Source organism: Topomyia yanbarensis, chromosome 1 (assembly GCF_030247195.1).
Source record: "Topomyia yanbarensis strain Yona2022 chromosome 1, ASM3024719v1, whole genome shotgun sequence".
Taxonomy (NCBI): Eukaryota; Metazoa; Arthropoda; class Insecta; order Diptera; family Culicidae; genus Topomyia; species Topomyia yanbarensis.
The window spans coordinates 63,830,025-63,855,766 of record NC_080670.1 but is presented as its reverse complement, the minus strand read 5'-3'; the positions used below and the strand labels follow the sequence as shown (position 1 = coordinate 63,855,766).

The 25,742-nt window shown below is 36.3% G+C and overlaps 1 protein-coding gene across 6 annotated transcripts in view; it reads left to right on the top strand.

Moving 5' to 3' along the window:
* Positions 1-25,742, top strand: part of LOC131677804 (probable serine/threonine-protein kinase cdc7) — a 197,458-nt gene that overhangs the window by 28,112 nt on the left and 143,604 nt on the right. For all 6 annotated transcript variants that reach the window (XM_058957855.1, XM_058957849.1, XM_058957852.1 and 3 more), the window contains exon 2: positions 16,860-17,835. In XM_058957855.1, coding sequence (XP_058813838.1) covers positions 17,637-17,835 — 199 coding nt within the window. In that variant the 5' untranslated portion in view covers positions 16,860-17,636. The remainder of the gene's footprint in view (positions 1-16,859; positions 17,836-25,742) is intronic.

The following is a 25,742-nucleotide window of genomic DNA, read 5'->3' as shown; positions in this document are numbered from 1 at the left end:
AACAAATAAATACCTCACGAAAACGAACCGTTTGGGAAAATCATCATCATTACTGGAATTTTCATTTTCACGAAACTTTTCGATAACCTTCCGTCACTTGCGTTAATGCAATGGGTGCACAGTGCTCTGAAAATCTAGCGAAATCGTCTTAGGGCACCAGCGGGTCTGTAAAGAATACTAAAAATTAATTTCTATTCCATAATTTTCACTTCAGCAATTCGAGAGATCGTGTTCACCGCAAGCCATGAAAAATAGACTACGTTGTGAAGCCATGGTCACTATTTATTAAAAAATCACGGTTAAATAAAAAATAAAACTATTAAAAAATTTCAAATAGTTTATAATTTTCACAAACTTATTAGGAAAAATTGTTTAATAAGCTTTCATAATATTGTGTAGGAAACAAGCTGAAAATTTCAGTATTTTCTCTATCTGCAACATATAAACCCTTAAGTATACCAATTAATTGGTATACGAATTGGAATAGGTTCGCCAAATTTTGGAAGAAATCTATAAAATAACCCCTTGAAAACTACCTAAAAATTGTTGTAGTTCGATGCAATAAAAAAATCTCCAAAAAAGAAATGTACCTATTAATGTGAAACACAGTGAATAATACATACAATAAAGACCCATTTTTATCAGTCTCATGGTGTATTTTAGGCTGACAAAATGGGGACATTGACTAAATCGGACAATTTTTTTACTTTATAATAAACTGAAGCTGTTAAAATATTCTTCTTGTCCCTTGATGTAGTCTGATAACTATTTCTGATTATGATGAACTTTTTATTTTCGCATATCTTCATGATAAGGAAAACATACTCAAGAAAGGATTTACTCGAATTCAGTCTTGTTCGTCTGCTAGAGCCCATCAAACATATGTTCATATTTGGCTGATAAAATCGGGGTTTCAATGTGTTATATTAGATATTCAGCATTCGAAGAAGTTTCTTTTGAACGAGTGTAGAACGACTTTGTTTCTACTTACTTGAAATCAGCGGCGTAGCCAAAAATTCGGTTTGGTGAAAAACGATCATACTGTCCAAACGGCATAATTCCGAAACCGTAATTTTTGAAGTTTTAAAATTATGCAGAATTGATTTTTCAGAAAATAGTAACAGAGTTCGTGTCTTTAACGAATTTGTTGAGACTTTATTGTAGTCATGAATATTAACCTGAGAAAATTCACCATAAATACTTCTTGGACGATATACCGTCAAAATTATTTTATCAAATGATGCGCTGTTTAACGTTTGTAAAACTCATCAAGATACTAAACCTCCGAAATTGGCGGTTTCAAAATGATGCTATCTTGACCTTAAATTACTGTTTTTAAACATTTGACCTATACATATAATTGGTCATACAACAAAAATCAAATGCTCATCAAAATCGGTCAGGACCTGCTAGAGTCGAATGGAAATCGTAATTTTTCATAAATTTCTTTCTACATTCGGAAAGTGTTATCCTCGTTATTAATCATATTACGTTTTCGTCTCAACTCGACGCATTCCCAAAATAAAAACCTGTTTTAATCCACCTAGTGGTGCAATTGTGCTTGTCTCATTTGTCCAGACTACGATTCCATGGCTGGTTATGTTCAATACAATGGTGGAAATGAATATTACATGTTCAGTACGATTTGCACATACATACAATGGATCGACAGCCACGATCTTGAGATGCTATGTGATACTGAAACATCGCTTGAAACCAGCGGCAGATCATAGAGAAAGATCCGGGAGGTCCAGGTCCTGCCGAAAATTTTCAACTTGTTAAGGAATTTTAAACTAGTTTTAATTTTAAAGTAGCAACCCCTCACTGCATACTCCCTCCGGGCCGGTATGATTGACGATTTTTGGAGTGATTGCATAACCTTTTTATATGAGAAAGGCAAAAATGTACAAAAGTCCAAAGAATTCAATTTTTGTCAAACATCTCAATGTTTCATGCATTTTAAAGTCATTTGTCATCAAAAATACAAATTTGATTTTGAAAATTTTTCATTTCAGTTTATATGGGAATTTGCTGCGTGATTGCACTCTTCACCTCGTAACTCCGGAACCGGAAGTCCAATCAATAAACAATTGTATGGTGTTATACCCCAAAACCTTCTCTTGGCTACGCCGTTGCTTGGAGTTATTTATTTCGCTTTTCATTTTCCAATATGTTTCAGATCGAACCGATGGTTATAAGTTAGAAAAATTGCAGTCAGAAGGTTCGCACAAATGAACATTTTTGTACTGATAAGTTATCAAGTTCTTTCCAGACAACGTGGAAGTGTTCGGTGATTATTTCTAGCGGTTGTAGATAGTAAAATGAAATACAAAATTCGTTTTATCGAAATAATGTTTAGCTTATTTCAATGGATTATTACTATATTGAACAATAAATAGGCGACAAAGAGTAATCAACAAACAACAAGCCATAACTTTTAAAGTATTCAAAATAGATATTTAAAGTCTTCAGTAAAGTTATTCGCAAAAGTAAGAGCTACAAATTTGCTGAAGACATCATTTCGATATAATCACTTCCAAGAAAATTTGTAAAAATATCTCACTCATAGGGGGATTAATCAGCAAAAGCGCAATACCAAAAGAAAGGGCATATTACCTCCATTAAATTCTCCGAAGATACTATTGACCTAAAATAAGCCGTTTTGGCGTTAATAATAGATTACATGTTTTTGGTCATATTTCTGGCAATGGGAAATGATAAAAATCTTTCGTCCGCATTTAATGTTAAATATCTCTTTTGATAATAGTCCGATTTCAACAATCTATAGCTTGTTCGAAAGGTATTCGTTAAAGCTGTCTAAAAACATATAAATTGTTAATCTGTGTTGTCAATTTCGGCGCATAATTTAAAAAAACTGCAAAAAACGCCATTTTTACGCATTCAAACATTCATATCTTGGAAACTAAACATCAGAATCAAAAACAAATTAATAGCGTTCATACTGTTTTTTAGTTCTTTCATTTAAAATTGGATAAGATCGGTTCAGCCATTGCTGAGAAACACGAATGAGAATTTGTCCGTCACACACACACACACACACTCTCTCTCTCACACACACACACACGCACACACACACACACACACACACACACACACACACACAGAGAGAGAGAGAGAGAGAGAGAGAGAGAGAGATTGTCCCAAATCGTCGAGCTGAGTCGATTGGTATATAAGACTCGGCCCTCCGGGCCTCGGAAAAATTCTAGAAAGTTTGAGCGAATTCTATTCATTTCTTTTATAAGAAATGTAAAACATGGTAACTACTTTTAAATGTTCACTGTCATAACGTCACTTTCTCATTAGCAAGTGTTTCATTTACTCATGTTCTTCGTGTTCAGCGAATATATACACCAAACAAGACGTTTTTTACTAAATTGTATTTGTAGTATGTGGAGTCCCATTATATAGCTGATTTCAAAGTAAATTAGTGCAAACATTCCTTGGGCAATCGGCTTAAATTGACAAAAAATTGGATGAAACTTTAGTGTGTCGATGAAGATACGTATTTTTCGAAGATATGTAAATTGGGGAGTTGTGAACCATACATTTCCGTGGATTATAGTTTTTTTTCCAAAATGAAAACTATCATAATTCGAAAATCAGAGATGACTCATACATATTATGATATAAAAAGGTTAAATTTTTTGCGAAGAATAGGATTCTACCACAATTTGAATCTTGCGACACAACCGCGAATTCAGGTGGCTTGGAGCGAATCATTTTGTCACCTACACATTGCGAATCAGATCACTTTTCCATCTCATCTTTAGTTTAGTAATATCTCAAAATCTATCTTCTATAGCCCTAATAAAAATAAATCACAAAAATATTACATTTCTTCTACTTTTTGCGATTGTTCACAACTCCCCACCAAACTAAAATATGCCAATTCCACGCATTTCACACATTCTGCCTTATCTGAAATAAGATAATAATTATTTTAGAATGCTTCAGCCTGTGGATGTATTAAGGTGTCCTTTACAAATACCAGGTCAAATTTCGAAAATCGACCAATGTTTATTGTAGTTATGCCCCGAAAACAAAACTATGTTCACAACTCCCCACCGTCCCCTACTGAGTGCATTAATTTAGGTATACTCGTTGTAAAATGATAATCTTATTGAATACTCTTTTGTGTGATACTTTCCATTCCCAGGCTTCGTAAAATATTGCAGGCAATATGCAAACAAAGGTACTTCCGAACAGTACGGTAATTTTATAAGCATTTCAACTGTCGTCGCGCTATTAAGAGCAAGGTGCTTAGAGTTCTAAGCTGATTCGTCTTCGGCAGTAACTAGGCGAGGTGTGAGGTAAGCATGCAACAGACTGCGGGGAAGAAAAATGACTGCGAACAACTTTGTTTACCCACTGAAATCAAAGCAAACATATGGAGAGAACTAGTAAACAATCTGAGAATAAAAACTCCTTGATTAAGAATCTGGGCAAGCGAAACTCAGCCGTATAGGTGGGTAACAGATTTGTATTAAGAGGTTTAGCAATAAATACATACTTGCAATACCGTACACATATTCGGATCGTTTCTCGTTTTACTAAGCAATCAATAGATGTGATAAGGAATTAGACTGGAAAGTATCTTTTCTGACTTCCTCTTCACGGCGTCATCCGGAACGCACCAATCAGAAAGAAATCTGCTGCAGCCACAATACTTCTCACTGTCGAATTCTCAGTAGTTAAAGACACAAGTTACTTAGTACAAGAAAATATTTGGCTAATATGGAGTTTGATAGAATATTAAACAAATAATGTCACTTTTTTATTGTTTTAAACAGTTTAAACTAAACGAACCGACATTATACCCAAGTTTGCACCCAAGGCCCGTATAGCGATTACTGAAAGCCTGCTGGTAGATCGTAGTGCCGACAAGCTGCGTGTATCTACTTGCTGTTGTCATTTCAAAACGACAATGTTATTTTTTACACACGTTGAAAACTTGATGTGATGTAATCAGGCACGTATTCGACAAGAAATACGATTTTAGTCTTTCTATGCTAAGGCAAGACAAGAAAACTCATAATGCGATTTTGAAACCAAGCCCGACATTTCACCTCCGAAGCTTGTCACAAAATTACGCGGTTCGGCGCATTTTTGTGTTAGCGCCAACACATAAATGCGCGCGCCGCGTTTTGTTGTCACGAATTGCGGCGGTAAAATTCGTAGTGTTTTCGAGTGAACTGATTTCGCTGTTATTGGCAACTGAAACCTGCTCAGATGTGAATCAGAAATCGCTCTCAGAGTGATCTGAGAGGTTTCACTCGAAAACGCTATCAGTGAGTAACGTTCGTGCGCGCAATATGCCGATGCTGAATATCGCCGACTTCTGGATAGCATCCAGCTCCTTCTCCAACTTCAGCTCCGGCATTAGCTTTCTCGGAACGACTCCAGATGTCGAAAGCACAGCAAGAACAATTCTCGGAACCTCATCCAACTTCTACATTTCTTTCAACTCTCCGGCCAGTGGGTAATATCTGGCAATTTTTGGACCGTGAGTATCTATCAGATTGTTTTCGAATGGAACAGCAACGTCGATTGTGGTGACTCGGTGTCATCCCTTGTCATATCTGGGCGGTTGTGGTGTAGGAATTGGTCTGATAGAACTGTGCGATCCCAGTACAGCTTTAAAAGGGAACATTGTTGTATCACGTGAAATCCGGTAATAAGCGTGGGTCGCGTAATGCCCTGTTGAAACATATAGCCATCGTGGAATGTACAACGGTCAGTTTCTTGTACCAAAACATTTGGATACCATCTGGTCCAGGTGCCGCCTAATTCCTAGGGTACTGCCTAGCCTCGAGTCTATCATTGGTTTCGACGGAGATAGATGACATCTAGTCAATTTCTTCGCCTGCCCATTCCTCTTCGCACCTTAGCCACGGTTACCCTTCGCGATGTTGTGTGGGGCCCAAATAGTGCTTCAAAAGCTAGTGACATCGCCGATATCCGGTAGACCTTTGCTGGAATCTGGCTTCTCGTGACTGATTTGGTCATAGAACGCTCGCTCGATATCACTGAACATCCGATTTAACACTCTCAATCCTGTACTTGTGTGTCGAGTTTTCCCGTCAGCTGGTGAGCTCCCAGCATGTGAATCTCAGTAAGTGCAATGATCGTAGCCACATGATAAAACTCAGTCGTATAGAATAAAATACCAAGTCAACGACCGCGGCGTAGAGTCGGAACAGCGCTTTTTCATCAACTTCACTCAAAGCAGCAATAATAAATACAACGTTTCCTATGTTCTCGAGATAATACACACTAGATAGAGAGGCTGCTAGGTGTCGTTCACTTTTCGCGATTATAGATCTGAGACAGACAGAAGTAGAAAGTAGCCTGATGACCAGATCTTGTTCTTTTATCTGAGAGGAATATTTTTAAAATGAATTGGATGGCGTAACATTGTTCATGCTTTCTGATATTGTCTTAGCATCGATGTTCTCAACGGTTAGCATTCCATTCCAGCATTCGGAAGTACGATTTGAATTTATCTTAGCAATCGCAATTTGAAGTCTGCTAAAATATTTACTTTAATTTTATTTACGTTAACTCTAATATAATTCATTCCTGGTTGAAAAACACTGTGTAATATTAATGCTACCGCTACGTCATCAATGCTTGGCTTAGTTTTGAAACATATAGACACAACAACCGACATGCCAAGATGATTACGAAAGAAGTCGTTTCTGTTTCCCATCTATATCAAAAAAAAAAATCCCACACTCAAACGAAAAACTACCTAAAATTTAGTTCTTTTGTTCAATCTCGAGGTATCGTGGAGGAAGGTAAAATTAGGTAAACCGTGTTGAAGGTAGTTTCCATTTAACCACGGCAAAAATTACAACTCATTGATAGGTTTTTTATACTCAAATTTAAGTTAAATTTACCTAATTTTGAGTATACCCCAAACAACTCGAAAAGTACCTTCCTCCACGGAAGACCTCGACTGAGTCGAATCTCTCGTTTTGTTTTTGACAACACTAATGAGTACGAAAGCGACGCACAACTCAAAAGTAAGTTAAAAGAACTTATTCTGTAGGTTGTTTTATTTAACCGTGCATGCTGTATTGCGCCGCCGCCAGTTTTGACTGATACGCCGCCACCGCAGGTCCAAATCACACCAACGCCGCCGATAACGATATTTTGCATCGGCGCACACCTCTACGAGACAGTCCATATTATTCGGCAACATTTCGAAAATAAAAATTCTTTGCGAGAACGAACGGTGACGCTCCAACATTGGCAAATCTAGCAACATGAATCTTACATGCATAATTATACCGTAGTCGGCGGATTCGGTCGTGCCACGCCAGTTTACTTAGCGCAAACTGTATAAAGTTTTAAACAGGCGAAGCTTGTGCAGATACAGAGGGTTTTATTGTAGAGTTTTTCGTACTGAGGAGATGATATATCAGAGTTTACATATATGCGACATATCTGCGAGGTGGATGCGCGGCGGTGGATGCTGCGACAGTGAATTGAATTTCAGCGGTCAACGAAGTTGGCGGCCAATGGTTGTTACTGCGATTTAACTGAAAACAGTTTTTACAATCGAAAAAACCTGGTTGTATTGGGGCACGAAGTTTTAGCAAAAATAAAAGTGTTGCCACCATTCGCGTTGCGCATTTCCCACACAGTAATACTTCAGGTACTGTAGTTGAGCTGTTCGGAATGTTGTGTTTGAAATCTGTTTTATAGCTACAAACAGTGGTATATTTCAAAATTGTGAACAATAGGCCTGAAAACACAATGCTACCAAAGTAATTTGATGATTTATTAAACATTGCTTAATAGAAAAGTTAGAATTAGGTATTTCGGATTCATCTCGTCAGTAGCTGACAGCAACTTGGGGTCCGTAAGACACCAAATCCAAACAGTTCCACAACTTATGTGAACGCTTAAAACGACAGGCTAATTCCGAATGACAGTTCAAGAAGCAAGGTAAAAAGCTCTGGAATTTTCATTTATTTGTTTTTTCTATTTTTTTTAAATTTTTATTTTTATGTCATTTATTTCATTCGTAGTATTTTATTGTATTCACTTCATTCATTAATTTTTTTTAAGATTTTTGGCATTTTATTATTTTCTTCATTTTATTCCTTTTAATCCTTACATTCGTTTTATTCATTTTATTGGTTGTATTCATTGTTATCATGCATTTGGTTCATTTCACTAATTTTATTCGTTTTATCAATGTTCTAATTTTTATTACTTTTGGTAATTTCATCAATTTACATTAATTTTGTTCGTTTTATTAATTTTATTGTTTTTTTTTAAAAATTTAATAATTTTAAATGTCTTATTTATCTTATTAATTTTATTGATTTGATTTATTTTAATCATTGCATTCATTTAATTTATTTATTAATTTTAATATCTGTAATATTTTTTTTTCATTTTTTTCATAAAAGGCCAATTCAATCACTTTATTCATTTTATGAATTTTAATCGTTATTTTTCGTACTATTCATATTTAATTTTTTACATTTTGTTCATCATATACATTTTTCTCAGTTTTTTTTAATTCCATTAATTTTATTTCTTTTCATTTGATTTATTCTTTTTATTTGTTTTAATATGTTTTCAAATAAAACTCTGTTGCCACATTTTATTTAATCTTTCGCTTTGTTTTCTTATCCGTGTAATATATTTTATTAATTTGATTTAATGCATTTGGATATATGATTTTCGTTTTTTGCATTTCCTTTTTATATCCACGTTATTTAGTGAATTAATTTTGCTAATTTTATCCCCTTCTCATTTTTTTAATTTTGTTCGAATATTTCATATTTCAATTTTGACAGTTGTAGTGAATAGGTTGAATAGGTGGAATTGGTTTACTTTGATAAAATATGTCGAAGCAAAAGTTGAAAAAACCAAACTTGTTCAGTAGAGCGGCCCAAAGTTGTATGAAAAAAATGCAAAGTGCGTAATTTCAAACCTTGCACACGAATATAATAATTTGGGTTGCTAATAACCTTCCCTGAAAATTTCAGCTCATTTGGTACACTCGCAGTGGTTCCGCAAATGGCTCAAAGTTTGTATGGGAAAAATTGACCAAATGTATGGAGAAACGCACCAGTTTCACATTTTTAGATCTAGGTGGCGCTGTATTCGATTAATGTTTTTCGTGAGAAAAATTAAGAATCTTCTTGTAACAACAAATCGACTCGTGAAGATTGCAAGTCAATCCAACAAAAACTGACAAAGTTATAAGCGCGCAAAGTTGAGCGTGTCATGAGTTGTAGTTGGGGTGGCTCTGTCGAAAGTGAAAAAAGCGGCTTATGGTGAACGCACGATTTGCATGAGGTTGATAACTACTTGAATTTCAACTTTTAATAACACGAAATGCTGACCATGTGGAAGGGCAATATCTTCGAGAAACTAGATCAGAATGTCAAGGGCTTTCCGATGAAGAACAGGCTAATGCAGAATTATCCCACCAGGTGGCGCTAGGAAGTAGGCAGATGACCTTTAATTAACTTATATATTGGGTCATATCTCACGATCGGAAATACTTAGCGGGGTGGACATTTCGACAAAGTAAATCATAAGATCCAATCTAATGAAAACAGAATAGAACATTTTTGTATGAGTTAGCGCCACAGGGAGAATTTCGAATAAAACTGTTCTCCGTTGGCAAGCCCTTGATTATATAATATATAGTTCTATATAGTCTACTTTGCAGAAGACTTTATTCCGTCAAGCGTTTCCACTCACGAGATATGACCCAATATCAAATGAATAGGAAATTCTCAGGCACTCTAGCAGCACCGAGTGGAAGAATTTTAAATTAAAATATGCTCCGTCGAAAAACCCTGGATCTCATGATTTACTTTGTCGAAATGTCCACCCCGCTAAGTATTTCCGATCATGAGATATGTTAACTGTAGGTCATTTGCCTACTCCCTAGCGCCACCTGGTGGGATAATTCTGCATTAGCCTGTTCTTCATCGGAAAGCCCTTGACATTCTGATCTAGTTTGTAGAAGATATTACCCTTCCAAATGGTCAGCATTTCGTGTTATTAAAAGTTGAAATTCATGTAGTTATCAACCTCATGCAAATCGTGAAGCCGCTTTTTTCACTTTCGACAGAGCCACCCCAACTACAACACATGACACCCTCAACTTTGCGCGCTTATAACTTTGTCAGTTTTTGTTGGATTGACTTGCAATCTTCACGAGTCGATTTGTTGTTACAAGAAGATTCTTAATTTTTCTCACGAAAAACATTAATCGAATACAGCGCCACCTTGATCTAAAAATGTAAAACTGATGTGTTTCTCCATACATTTGGTCAATTTTCCCATACAAACTTTGAGCCATTTGCGGAACCACTTCCAGTATACCAAATGAGCTGAAATTTTCAGGAAAGCTTATTAGCCACCCAAACTATCATATTCAGGTGCAAGGTTTTGATTTCGAGAATTAAGGTATTTTGGGCCAGGCTATTGTTCAGTTTTGTGAGTCCCGCCTAGTCGGAGGTAGCTCAGTGGCTTTGATTGGCCTATAGCCAACCGTTGTTTTTTATCATAAATTGTTCCTGCTATCACTGAGCAATATGAACGTCTGGGCCGCGATTAGACAGTCGGGTTTCTGATAGATTGCATAACCTTCCCTTATATGAGAAAGGCAGTTATGCAAGTTATGCCAAAAAAATCAATACGCCATTGACATTTTGCTGCAAAGTTCAATTACCTGCTGCGACATCTACAGATTAATAGCGTAAACAAGACAAGGTGGATGTTTGTGTATTTTTCATATCTACGCTAAGTATTTTGATACGATTTTTTGACGTTATTCCTTAAGCATCAATCGTAGTGAATAATTGGCTCAGAGGGGAAGAAAAACGGTTTAGAAGTTAATAATAACAGTTTTTTGTAGATACACTCAAGTTAAACATAAGAAATCTTCAAAAGTGTGAATACTTCAAGTCTAGATTAGGGTTAATAACCGTCCGATTTAATGATATTTAAATAACCCATCGAAGCGCAACGAGTATAAGTTCACTTTTGACAACAATTAGCTCTCATTTCGAGCATACACAACTTTCTGCGAGGTGGTTTTATGTCGGTTCTGAAAAAAAATTAAAAATATGCTATAGTATCCCTCTTTTGCAGAAAAATATGTTGCCATCTTGAAGGAAATTAATTTTCTTCTACATTACTTTCAGTTTTACATTTCTTATAAAAGAAATGTATAGAATTCGCTCAAACTTTCAAGATTTTTTCTGAGGCCCGGAGGGCCGAGTCTTATATACCAATCGACTCAGCTCGACGATTTGGGACAATGTCTGTGTGTGTGTCTGTGTGTGTGTGTGTGTATGTAACGGACAAATTCTCATTCGTGTTTCTCAGCAATGGCTGAACCGATCTTATCCAAACCAATTTTAAATGAAAGAACTAAAAAACAGTATGAACGCTTTTAATTTGTTTTTGATTCTGATGTTTAGTTTCCAAGATATGAATGTTTGAATGCGTAAAAATGGCGTTTTTTGCAGTTTTTTTTAAAATTATCTGCCGAAATTGACAACATAGATTAACAATTTATATGTTTTTAGATAATTTTAACGAATACCTTTCGAACAAGCTATAGATTGTTGAAATCGGACTATTATCAAAAGAGATATTTAACATTAAATGCGGACGAAAGATTTTTATCATTTCCCATTGCCAGAAATATGACCAAAAACATGTAATCTATTATTAACGCCAAAACGGCTAATTTTAGGTCAATAGTATCTTCGGAGAATATAATGGAGGAAATATGCCCTTTCTTTTGGTATTGTGCTTTTGCTGATTAATCACCCTATGAGTGAGATATTTTCACAAATTTTCTTGGAAGTGATTATATCGAAATGATGTCTTCAGCAAATTTGTAGCTCTTACTTTTGCGAATAACTTTACTGAAGACTTTAAATATCTATTTTGAATACTTTAAAAGTTATGGCTGTTGTTTGTGGATTACTCTTTGTCGCCTATTTATTGTTCAATATAGTAATAATCCATTGAAATAAGCCAAGCAGTATTTCGATAAAACGAATTTTGTATTTCATTTTTGTATCTACAACCGCTAGAAATAATCACCGAACACTTCCAAGTTGTCTGGAAGGAACTTGATAACTGATCAGTACAAAAATGTTCATTTGTGCGAACTTTCTGACTGCAATTTTTCTAACTTATAACCATCGGATCGATCTGAAACATATCGGAAAATGAGAAGCGAAATAAATAACTCCAAGCAACGGCGTAGCCAAGAGAAGGTTTTGGGGTTGACCACCATACAACTATCGGCAAATGTCTGTGTGTGTATGTGTGTATGTGGAAAAAATGTGACCTCCGTTTCTCAGAGATGGCTGGACCGATTTGCACAAAGTTACAAAGTTGAAAGGAACCTTCCCATCGGCTGCTATTGAATTTTTTATTGATTGGACTTCCGGTTCCGGGGTTACGAGTTGAAGAGTGCAATCACGCAGCAAATTCCCATATAAACTGAAATGAAAAATTTTCAAAATCAAATTTGTATTTTTGATGCCAAATGACTTTAAAATGCATGAAACATTGAGATGTTTGACAAAAATTGAATTCTTTGGACTTTTGTACATTTTTGCCTTTCTCATATAGAAAGGTTATGCAATCACTCTAAAAGTCTTCAATTATACCGGCCCGAGGGGGGTATGCAGTGAGGGGTTGCTACTTTAAAATTAAAACTAGTTTAAAATTTCTTAACAAGTTGAAAAATTTCGGCAGGACCTGGACCTCCCGGATCTTTCTCCATGATCTGCCGCTGGTTTCAAGCGATGTTTCAGTATCACATAGTACCTCAAGATCGTGGCTGTCGATCCATGAATGTATGTGCAAATCGTACTGAACATGTAATATTCATTTCCACCATTGTATTGAACATAACCAGCCATGGAATCGTAGTCTGAACAAATGAGACAAGCACAATTGCACCACTAGGTGGATTAAAACAGGTTTTTATTTTGGGAATGCGTCGAGTTGAGACGAAAACGTAATATGATTAATAACTAGGATAACACTTTCCGAATGTAGAGAGAAATTTATGAAAAATTACGATTTCCATTCGACTCTAGCAGTTCCTGATCGATTTTGATGAGCATTTAATTTTTGTTATATGACCAATTATATGTATAGGTCAAATGTTTAAAAACAGTAATTTAAGGTCAAGATAGCATCATTTTGAAACCACCAATTTCGGAGGTTTAGTATCTTCGATGAGTTTTACAAACGTTAAACAGCGCATCATTTGATAAAATCATTTTGACGGTATATCGTCCAAGAAGTATTTATGGTGAATTTTCTCAGGTTAATATTCATGACTACAATAAAGTCTCAAAAATTTCGCTAAAGACACGAACTCTGTCACTATTTTCTGAAAAAATAATTCTGCATAATTTTAAAACTTCAAAAATTACGGTTTCGGAATTATGCCGTTTGGACAGTATGATCGATTTTCACCAAACCCCCACCAAACCGAATTTCTGGCTACGCCGCTGACTTCAAGTAAGTAGAAACAAAGTCGTTCTACACTCGTTCACAAGAAACTTCTTCGAACGCTGAATATCTATTATAATACATTGAAACCGCGATTTTATCAGGCAAATATGAACATATGTTTGATGGCCTCTAGCAGACGAACAAGACTGAATTCGAGTAAATCCTTTCTTGAGCATGTTTTCCTTATCATGAAGATGGAAATATGCAAAAATAAAAAATTCATCATAATCAGAAATAGTTATCAGACTACATCAAGGGACGGGAAGATGATTTTAACAGCTTCAGTTTATTATAAAGAAAAAAAAATTACCCGATTTAGTCAATGTCATCATTTTGTCAGCTTAAAATACACCATGAGATTGATAAAAATGGGTCTTTATTGTATGTATTATTCACTGTGTTTCACATTAATAGATACATTTCATTTTTGGGGATTTTTTTATTGCATCGAACTACAACAATTTTTAGGTAGCTTTCAAGGGGTTATTTTATAGACTTCTTCCAAAATTTGGCGAACCTATTCCAATTCGTATACCAATTAATTGGTATACTTGAGGGTTTGTATGTTGTAGGTAGAGAAAATGCTGAAATTTTCAGCTTTTTTCCTACACAATATTACGAAAGCTTATTAATACATTTTTCCTAATAAGTTTGTGAAAATTATAAACTATTTGAAATTTTTTAATAGTTTAATTTTTTATTTAACCGTGATTTTTAATAAATAGTGACCATCGCTTCACAACGTAGTCTATTTTTCATGGCTTGCGGTGAGCACTCTCGAATTGCTGAACTGAAAATTATGGAATAGAAATTAATTTTTAGTATTCTTTAAAGATTTAACTCGCCGCGCAGATAGCTCTGAATTAGACCCGCTGGTGCCCTAAGACGATTTCGCTAGATTTTCAGAGCACTGTGCACCCAGTGCATTTACGCAAGTGACGGAAGGTTATCGAAAAGTTTCGTGAAAATAAAAATTCCAGTAATGATGATGATTTTCCCAAACAGTTCGTTTTCGGGAGGTTTTTATTTGTTCTTTGACATTAGGATTAGCGATAATAATTCAAATCAAGGATACTACTGGGAAGTCACCTTTAGAAAAAGTCGATGTCAAAGTAAAATTTGGAAGTATGCACGCATGCACTTCAGAGATAGCGTGATATCAGGAGCTGCGATTTCATTTCAACGCTTTTTTGTGAAAAGGGCGATACTTACAAATGTAAACATAAGGTTTTTTTCATGCATGCGAATAAGGGCTTTGAAACGCAACAAATTAACCTAAAAATTTGGATTCTACGATATTGCTTTCTAAACTACAGCAAAAATACAACGGGCGAAACTGTATTTTTGTTTATTTAAAGATTCGCCCTCCACGCTCCATGCAAAACAAACAGGGCGATACTTTTCTGCTAGCAGTTTAGAGACGAAACTGTTATTTTTGTATTTTTTAGGATTATCAAGCTGATACCAGCTGTAAATAGTAACAATGATCGCTATTGAAAAAACCCGGATGAAATCGGTGGTGTAGAACGGTAGTTATTGTAAAAAATGTTAGGGCGATACTTCAATGCTGATAGGTGGGACCGAAAAAGTAAACAATCGCCAAAGGGGCGATACTATCATTTTGTCAATTTCAATGGAAAAAACAAATTTCAATTTAATAATTTTAAATACTTTATGAAGTTTTAGGTTTCGATCACTGAATCATGTAATCTAGGATGTAAAAACACAATAGTTCTTAAATATGATTTAAAACCAAGTCTGGAAATATTCACTGTTGGTTTTCTTTGAATGGTATCACTGCTAGTATCGCCCTTTTCAAGAAAAAGCGTTGATTTCTTAGTTCTCAGTCGCGTTGGAAATTTGAGTAAAGTATAAACTTCAAATCGATTAAAAAAAATCGATTTTTTTGGCTCAGTACAATATATAACCCCTTTAGGAAAATTCAGTTTTCCCATCACAATTTAGATATTTATTAACAGAGCATTAACAATAATTCGTTGGTATGTCTATTTTATGGGCCATTTTTTCGCTTTCCCATTGATTTGGTTTGAGATTTCTAGCACTGATGTTGTCCTATGCTGATTTGAGCGATTCTCTGAGTCCTGCCACTATCCCATGTAGTATGTGTTATCAAAAACATCACGAAGTTCTAAATGTTCTCAAACGATATAATATCCGAAGAGAGTGATAAGAGTTATAAGAAATGTCTCATCACACTGTTAGGTGGATTAAAAGCGTTTTTCATACAAATATGGTCAGCTTCCTTAAAAAATACAAAAATTACATAAATTTTGATAATTTTCTACCAATTTGACAGTTCATACGCAAAACATCCACCTCAAGCATGTAGCACCCCCTATATCTATTTCTGCGTAAATATGCCAATTGCATATACATAAATTGTTCTACACAAATTAAATAATTTTGACCAACACCGCTTACCATGCGCACTCACCATGAGCCAGCACGACTGTTGTAAGTACAAACTTTCTACGGCTAGCACTCTTCGGTACTTTCTTCTGTTCCCATAGAAGCATGCGAGCACCGCGCACACACCCATACCTACACCAGCCGTAGTTTTGGCTCGCTTCGATATGCCCAAGAGGCTTAACCCCAAAAGCAACTTCTTTGACTATCTCTGGTATGTATGTATAAGAAACCTTCGTTGAAAGAGTAAATTGCAATCAAAACAAGTCTTGGGTTTGGTTTGGCTGCCAGAAAGTACCTGTGTGTATTGGTAGATCGATTTTGAGATGCGTATATGAGAGCAGCCTTTGGAAGTTTTCTTGGGAGGAATTTAGCCACTGATGTGGGGTTTTTAAGCTTTCTAGCTGGTGTGATTGTGTTGGTAAGCCACCTGAGAGTTGCTTTCTCGGAGAAAGAGAGGGAGCGCGTGTGTATGCCGTGGACTGATCCCCATTCTGCGACCGGCGACGGTGGTTCGGTGGGCTTTTTTCTTGTGTTTTGGTACACTCTTTCTTGTACCCGCGGCCCGAAGTGAGTTCCTCCCGACACTTTAGCTATTGGACTTTGTAGAGGACCTGCTGGCAGTCAGAAAGCAGAATCACCAATCAGATTAGATCGTACCCGTGTCGAGGAAAGAAAGTCTTTTTCCGTCCTCCTCCCTGTACTGCTAGCCAACTCGGATCGGCAGGCTACTGCGACGCGTGCTCCGTTCAGATCGCGTGTGCGAGCATCCGTTTACCATTTTTTTTCTCGGTGGTTTTGATTGTGTCCCAGTGCAAATAGTTGCGAACTTTTTTTGGAACAATGCTGTTCTAATTCTCGTGTTTTGTTCTACACAGGTCAACGGATCAGTTCGCGTGGAGCTCTTGGCAACATTAACGGATAACGGAGAGTACAAATGTGATGAATATTTTTTAAACAAATTTAAGAAACTAAGTGAAGGATTTTAGGTACGAAAAAAAACGTTGATTAGAATAATCAAAAGTGAAGACGAAATGCATCTTATTACAAAGATGGGTATGTGCAATCAAGTGTTGCCAGCTGTAGGCTAAATCGATAAAAGGAAGAAGAAACAGTGCGAGTAAGTGTAGTTGATATCCCTCCATAATACCTGGCTAGAATCTACGACCAGCAAAGAAAGGCCAGCCGGAAAAGAGACCAGTCTCCAGAGGCCTAACAGATCTAAAACAGTTATAAACGAATTCTTGTTTTCTGTGTCACTTCTTCATCTGTGCGTTCGTGTGTTTTGCGAGGACGGAGCGATCTTCCTCCCAATCATCATCTTCATCAACCGCAGCAGCAGCAGCAGTCAGCCTGTGGAGCAAAAGCTTGGTCTTAATAGTGAAGTGAACCCGAGTGAAAGACGGCAAGGTAAAAAGACGAAGAGAAACCGTAAACCCAAGAGCACAGTACGGCAGTGTGGAAGAAATAAAATCGAGAAAAATTAGGACACTGTCGCGTGTGTTCTTTCCCTATTCTGTGCATACGTGAGTGAACTAATAGACAAGCTGTGGTAACTTTTCTCTGTGCGCCACCTCCCTTTAAACGGCCGAAGGGGAAGCATTTCAAAAAAATATAATCCTAGTCCGTTCCCGCTTTTGCCGAAGGCTGCAGCAATGTCCCAGCCAATGAACACGAGTGGCAATACTATGGTAAATAGTATTGGGAACAGTATCGGAGGAGGAATCGGAAAAGGTCTAGCGACTAGCACCAACGGCACTGGAATGATCGTCACCAACAACGGGCCAAGCAACAATATGGGAAATTCAACGCCAGCCACACCGACCAATAATTGCCAGTCGATCAGATATTGCTGTAAGTAGAACGATGTTTTATTTATCTAACCATTTTGACCAATTTGATGAAGTTGTAATTGAACACTTTTTTTTATTAACATTGACAAACAGTTCAGAACGAAGACTCCCCCTTCATTAGTCATCTGTTAAAATTTGCTCTAGAAATATCGTCTACAATGCTTCATTCGACTTAGGTCTTCGACGCACATCGGTCTTTTTTTGATGTTATAGCACACATATTGCGATGTTATTGAGCGTCGAAATCAAAGAGACTAGAAAAGACTTGTCTTTTTGATCCGTTTTGAGGTTTGAACATAGAGCCAAGCTAACGGTTTCATAAAACAGTCAAATTTAGTGTCCGTAAAACAAACGTCATATATCTTAATAACAAGAATACGTCGACCATATTGTTTTTTGTGTATGTTCCGAGCTGCTATTGACATTCGAATGACAAACTTGTACAGCGAAAGTTTATTACAGCTAGCATGACTTTTTTCCCCAAATTAAAAACTATTTGTGAGAAAAGTAGGCGTTGCGTTTCGTCCCCTATGGTACATTTTACCTCGTCTAACCCTATACAAAATTTCGACCATGTCTCTCTATATTGCTTTTGCTGGGAATCGATAAAGAGACAATATTCATGAATGATAGTATGGTTTCCTTTTCAGTTTTTAACCCTCAAAAAGGTAAGCTAAAATTGTGACTTCAGGAAGAATCTCTCATAAGACCCAACACCCATTCTTTTTGTCGTTTTATCCCGAAAACGCCCGATCGTTTGTATTTCAAATTACAAGTCTATTGAAACTAGAGAACTGTAACTAGTCGGGCCTTTGAGACCTCAAGCCTTTTTGAGGATAAATTATAGCAGTTTTAGCCTTAGGCTCACGCGCCTTCATTTTTGGGTTGAAATAACTTCGAACTACGTGTGCGTAGTTTGGGAATTGAACTCAGGTGAGCTGCGTACATGGCGATCGACTTATCAATTACGCTATGCCCGCCCCGCATAGTGTAAGTTTTTTCCTGTAGAATTCAGGTTACAGCGGAAATAACTGTGTACTTACGGGCATAGCGTAGTCGGTAAATCGATTGCCTTGTACGCTGCTCGCCTGGGTTCGATTCCCAACTCCGCACACAGGGTGAGAGATTTATCCAAATAGAAATTTCTCTAACCCGAAGAGAGGTGAATGACCATAAGGTTAAAACCTCTATAATCAAAAAAGCGGTCTGCTTACAGTTCTTGATATTGGCTGTAAGTTATTTGATTTCATTTGGTTGAACGAGTCATTAAGCTGAATGCTATTCCATTTTGAATAACATTTTAAATTTAAATTTTGAAAAGAAATGTCGTTTTGATAGATACAATTATCCTGAATACAGAAATGAAAATCGCCTGATGTACAAGACTGGGAATCGAGAAACATCATCCCTAAATAAGACATTTGTTAATGACGATCGCTTAAAGAACGGCTTATGATATAAGAAAAGTATGTTTTCAAATCGGGAATAAAATAATATTTTTTCTGTTGTTTATAGAATAGATTTATGTATTCACATTTATGATGATAACGTGAATTTATGATAAACCCTTTTGTGCCCGAAAGGGTGCTCGGGTAATTTTCCAGGTATCAACTAATAAAACCCAAAAGCTTTTTCCGCGACGAAGCATAATTTTTGACGAGATTAAATTAACTTAATATGGAAAGACCTCAGAGGAGATACTTGCATCTTTTTTAATTTTATAACAGGTTAACAGAGCATTCAGGTACCCTCAAAACTTAAAATCAACTCTATGATAATTTCTAATTTAAACACTTTTAGGTGTTTGGAATTAAGGACTCATTCACGTTTCAAACACTACGAAAATCATTTGTGCTATTTGCCTCCTTTATAAACAACGTTTAAAAAAAATCTACTGTTGGTTTAGACATAATTTACACAGAAAAATAAGTAAGGGAAATAAATGTGACCTATACCTTTCATTTGAGCATTGGCAGTTGCAAATATTAATTTTAGAACGGAAGTTAATGAAATTGTTCTGATTTTTAATCCCATGGAGCAATGCTTCCAGGAATGATGAAACATGAAATTTTGATATATCTTCGTTATTTTGAAATAATATTGAAAACTAATAAAAACTATCAATTTAGACTGTCATCGACAACGTTTTGCACGCAATTGGACTATTTTAACTATTTTGGGAGAGTTGTATTGAAAATTGGAAGGGGAAAATGAAGCAGCTTCTAGCACTGGGAGAGGAGCACCTATCTTTATTAAAAAAAATTATCTCGCTTCCCTTTTTCGTGCAAAACTAGTTTTGTATCCTTATATGTACTAGAAAAAAGTTGAACACGAAAGGGTTAAATATATACTAGTACTAGCCCATGCAAGACAAAAAATCTAAAGGTAACACAATATGGAAAAATATCCATCCTCCATATTGCATATTACATATTAATTTTCAATGATGTGCTGTTTCTGTAAATTTTTCAACTTTTTTTAATTTAAAAGTTCCCCATTTTTGTTTGCTATTGTTCTATAGAAAAGAAAAATGGAGTCAGAAGAGTTTTTCCCCCTTAGAAATATATATATAATAATGCATTGCTACCATCTTGTGATAAAACTACTTCAAATCACTTGTTTCGCTTCACAATTAGTATTTTAAATCCCATTTTATAGAATCTCTTTTTTGCATTAAGAAAAATATCCGGAATACCTCCAGTTTTTTCTTGCTTTACTGTGGTATCATTCCATGACTCTAATCAACTCATAATTCGTATAACGTTTCGATTTCGTTTTATCAAAATCTGGCACCGAAAATAGGCACCAGATTTAACTCAGGTTCAAAACACGTATTTTAACAAATCGCATTAATTTTTTAGCTTGAGTTTTAACCCCAATGTTTAGTAATTTTGAATAATCGTGTATATGATCTGTCATGATACTAAGGGCATGTTCAGGAGTGTTTCAATTCTAGATTCATAATTTTGACAGTTCTATAATATAAAACTGAAAATTTTAAAGCTAGAACTTGCTGTCCCCAGCAGCAGTTTTAGCGGGTGTTCTATTAAGTTTAAAATTCATGTCTCGCCATGCCTTCAGCATTACTGCATTCAAGTTTATTTTTCCCCAGACTATCGACTCTAAGTGTCTGTGCTTAAAACTTTGCATGTATTTAAAACACAGTTCTAAACGTGTTTTAAAATCAGCAACAAATAGAACGGCGTCGCATAACAGTTTTAAATTTCGAAACAAAACTGGTCGAAATTATAAAACAAAACGCTCTGCTGAGGATGTGAATGTTTCAATTCCAGTTCTACTTTGAAACTCCTATATAAAATAAAACGCTCCTGAGCATGCCCTAAAGAGTACAAACACTTTATACACAGACTACCGAAGTGTTAGGAAATGTTCATGGTTGCTAGGTTTACTGTTTTTTGTCTTCGCAAGTCTGTGTATAAAGTGTCAGTATTCAAAAGCATGTTTTAAATATAAAGACACGTGGAGAGAAGAACAGTAAATTTGGCTGCACGGTAATTTTGTCTGCTAGTTTTGGCAACCAGGAGTTAGGTGTAAACTTCTAGTGACTTGTAGTTTTAATGAATGCATGACACATTCCTATTTTGAAGTGTTTCGTAAAAATAACCAATCATGAAATGCATTGATCTACGTTACTGAGCCTGTGGACATTTTAAAAAGCACTGTTTTTGAGTGACTTAGTGGAATGATATGTTAAACATTTTTTTTTCAAAATGATTGTTTAATCCCACCTTTTTAGTGAGATTAAGCGAAAAAGATCACAAAAAAGTGATTAATTTAAGATGTGTACATGTTTTTCGTTTTTCGAATATATCGCAAATGCAGTTAATGAATAATTAGGCAATCCACCACGACGTTTGTTTGGCAATTCAGCGAAGGGTTTTGTCAACAAGTTTGCTCCTGCGAACAGAAAAACTCGTCCGACGAACGTACTTCGTTAGCCCGATTCGTTTGATGTTGGATCGAATCGGCGATTTTGTCAAGCATCGGGCAGCCACCCGAGTTACGCCAGAAGAAATAATCAACTCTCGACAAACATATGATTACGGTTTAAAAGCCAACTGTCAAAATTCTCTTTGAAAGAAAATTCCGGACAAACCGTTACTGGCTAAACACAGTTCATAGCAGTTAATTAAAGGAGAAAACCAAAATCTGTGATTGGCGAGTAACGGTGTGTCCGGAATTTCCTTTCAAAGAGAATTTTGACAGTTGGCTTTTAAGCCGTAATCATATGTTTGTCGAGAACTGATCAGAAATGTCTCATGGTTTGCCTAATAGCAATATTCTAGAGTTTTTATTCAAAATGTCATATCTACATTGAGATTCTCTTTGTTTACTTTCTCTTTTGATTTTTGCGGCCTCATTATAGCACTTTTCACTTATTTCACAGTACAGATCGAAAAACGGTGGTTTTGACTAGTATATTATGCAAATAGATGAGGGATAAATGTTAAAGCGATTGTCGTACAGTTGGCAACTTTGCCTATGTCATTCAATATTAATATTTATGAAGAATGTTACGATATTAGGAGAAAACTAGTCGATAAGTTTATGATGTTGAAGTTTTGTATCTTCCAGCCATATAAAATGCTTAGACGGTCGACCAATGACTTTGTAATTTTAATGTGTTTAAATTTACTCGTATTTTTTCTATTGTATGTATGTGTATAAAACTTCACTCGTCGTATGTAAGCATAATTGTTGTAACGCAGTACGTGTTCGTTAAAATATCCGAAACAATGAGTGCGTCATGTTATCCGGGACATTATGACGCAATACCTCTGCGTTATAACATCCCTATACCTGTGTGCGTCATAAGATCCCGGACATTATGGCACAGGACTACTATCGGACGTTGTAACACAAGAATAACTTCACGCATTCTTGCTTTCGGATATTATGGCGCACACTGTTTTGGGACGTTATGACCTGGGACGCTATGACGCAGTACCTGTGCGTCATAATACCCGACGCATGCGTCACAGTGTTCAAAGAGTCCATTGTGACATAAAAACCGAAATGGATAGGGCGTCAAGTCGTCCAGGATATTATGACGCAAAGCGGGTGTGTCGTAGGATCCGAACACGGATGTGCGTCATAATGTTCCGGACTTTATGGCGCGCACTTATTTTCGGACTCTATGAAGCTCCCTTTGTGCATCACAGTGTCCCAGACGTTATGGTGCATCGCGTCTTAAGACCTTATGACCTGGGACGCATCGTAATATCCGAAACTCTAAGTGCGTCATATAATCCTGGACTTTATGACGCAATACCTTTGCGTCATAATATCCCAATCTCAGGGCGCGTCATAAGATCCCGCACATTTTGACGCAGCACCTCTTTCGGGCGTTATTACACAAGTATGATTTCGGATCGTTTGACGCATTTTTTATTTCGGATGTTATGACGCACCCTTGTGCGTCATAATGACCCGGACGTTATGACGCACCACCGTTCGGACAGTATGACTTCGGACGTTATGGCACGGTTCCAGTCTAAATTGATAAGATTTATCAGTTTTCAATAATATTGCAAAATAACGATATATAAAAATTTAATTTTTCGTCATCAACTTAAAGTGTCCCTGGCAACACTGCTCCATGGGGATCCAATTAGACTAATTTCAATAATTTCAGCTCGAGAGTTAATACTTCTAACTATTAGTGCTTAAATGAAAGGTAATAGTCACATTTATTAACCTTACTTGTTTTTGCGAGCAAATCATGCCTGAACCAAAAGTTATAGTTGTTTAAAAATGTTGTTTATAAACAACAATTAGATTAATTAGCCACTGCAATGCATGAACCGAATGAATCATTAATAAGTCAGTGTCTTCTGATTTCCTCTCATAGTGACAGAAAATTCGCGAATATGTTCGAACTTCGCAATTCGCATCAATCAATCCGCATTGTATTCAAACTTTGGAATCCTCAATCAAAAATGGCCGTTTTGTCAAGCAAACTTTTTGCTGTTAGCTGCCAAAAAATCATTGTGTGAGGTGAAGAACAGTTTTGGTGTATGGGACAGTTCGGTGCGACGAGTAACCAGATTAAATCCTAGAGACCCCTATTCATTCTAATAACAAGACTGTCTAGTCAGCAACAATTGAAGGTTTATAGCACGCTAGAAGTGCAATATAAGTTTTGTAAGTGGCAATAAAACGATTATAAAACCTCAATTGGACATGTACTTTTACGCAGAACCGTTTACACACAGTACGGTAAAAGATCGAAAAAGTCGCCCTAGGAAAAAAAATGTGCGCTATTGATCAGGCTTTCAGAAAAAAATATTTAATGATGAATCGGTTGACACGTTCCAGATATATCTATCTATCTATCTATCTTCTATATATATATATATATATATATATATATATATATATATATATATATATATATATATATATATATATATATATATATATATATATATATATATATATATATATATATATATATATATATATATATATATATATATATATATATATATATATATATATATATATATATATATATATATATATATATATATATATATATATATATATATATATATATATATATATATATATATATATATATATATATATAAGTCAATGTTTGTATGTATATGGTTTATGGACTCCAAAACGGCTTAACCGATAGCCGTCAAAATTTGTACATAGTAGGCATTTGTTCTGGAGCGCGTTTGTGTGCTATTGGTTGGTGATTATCTGCCCGCCAGATGGCGCTTCGAAACAAAATGTGTTTTCCTCCTATTTAGTTGAAAGTCGCAGCAACGCGCGATTGGTATTAGCTAGTAACTCATAAATCCTTACGGGGTCCGAATTGGCCCAGTTCCCCCTATATTTTTTTGGTGGTATTCATTGGAACTTACGTCAAAAAACTGTTCCTGTCGCGCTACCATTCCATACTGACAGCCTACTTCCCAGTTGCGCATGCGCATACAATCGCGAAGAAATGTGAACAGAAAGAAACTGACCCGGATCTGCTGCTGCACCAGCTTCTCCTTCTGCTGCCGTTGGTTCGATCTTCGATCGGGTGAGTCAACGGAACTTCAAGTGCTGCACACCGTTGTCCCCTTCTACCTCCGTACAGGAAAGGAACCGTCCCAGGCACTAACCTTAGCTATGGTGGATGTATTAGTAGCAGCATCACGTAGTATACAAGTATCAAGACATCAATCCACCACCATCGGCTAAACGCAAGAAGATGGATAATACCTGTGGCGGTGCAACGGCAGGGAATGCCTGCGACCGTTGATTTCTCCTCATCAGACTCGCTTTTGGTAATATACAAAACTTCTTTCTGCTTTTGTTACTACACTTTCGAGCTACTACGAGCGTGAGGGCTCTGGGGGAAGTTTCGACTTACAGAAGCTTTCCTCCCAAAAGACCACGATTGGCGGGACCTCCGTTTGAGTACGATTCGGGGTAGGGCAAGATCATTTCCATCTCGCTCTGTTTCTTCTTGAGCTTCAATCGGCCTAGCTCCCCAGTAATGCTAAGAAAGAGATGGCATACATGCATAAAAGCTACCCCATGTTTTAACCATCGGATGGACACGACAAAGCAAGCACGTACGACTGTGAGTGTATGCGTGATCGCTGGCATGACGCGGTGGTAACTTGTAACGAGTTGAAAAGAAAATGCAATAAACAGTCGGGAAAGAAAGCTGATGGAGAAATTTTCTATTTTCTCTTCTGGCTTTTGCACCCAGCACACAAAAGAAGAAATGGAGGCTTTTATGGGAAGAACTTGCAGGAATTCCAACGGCCTCGGGCAACATTTTCGACGCTGCCTTGGTAAAAATTTGTCATTATGCTTCCCGGCAACATTTGATGCTTGAATAGCAAAACTGACTATTTAACATTCTTAAATCTGCAT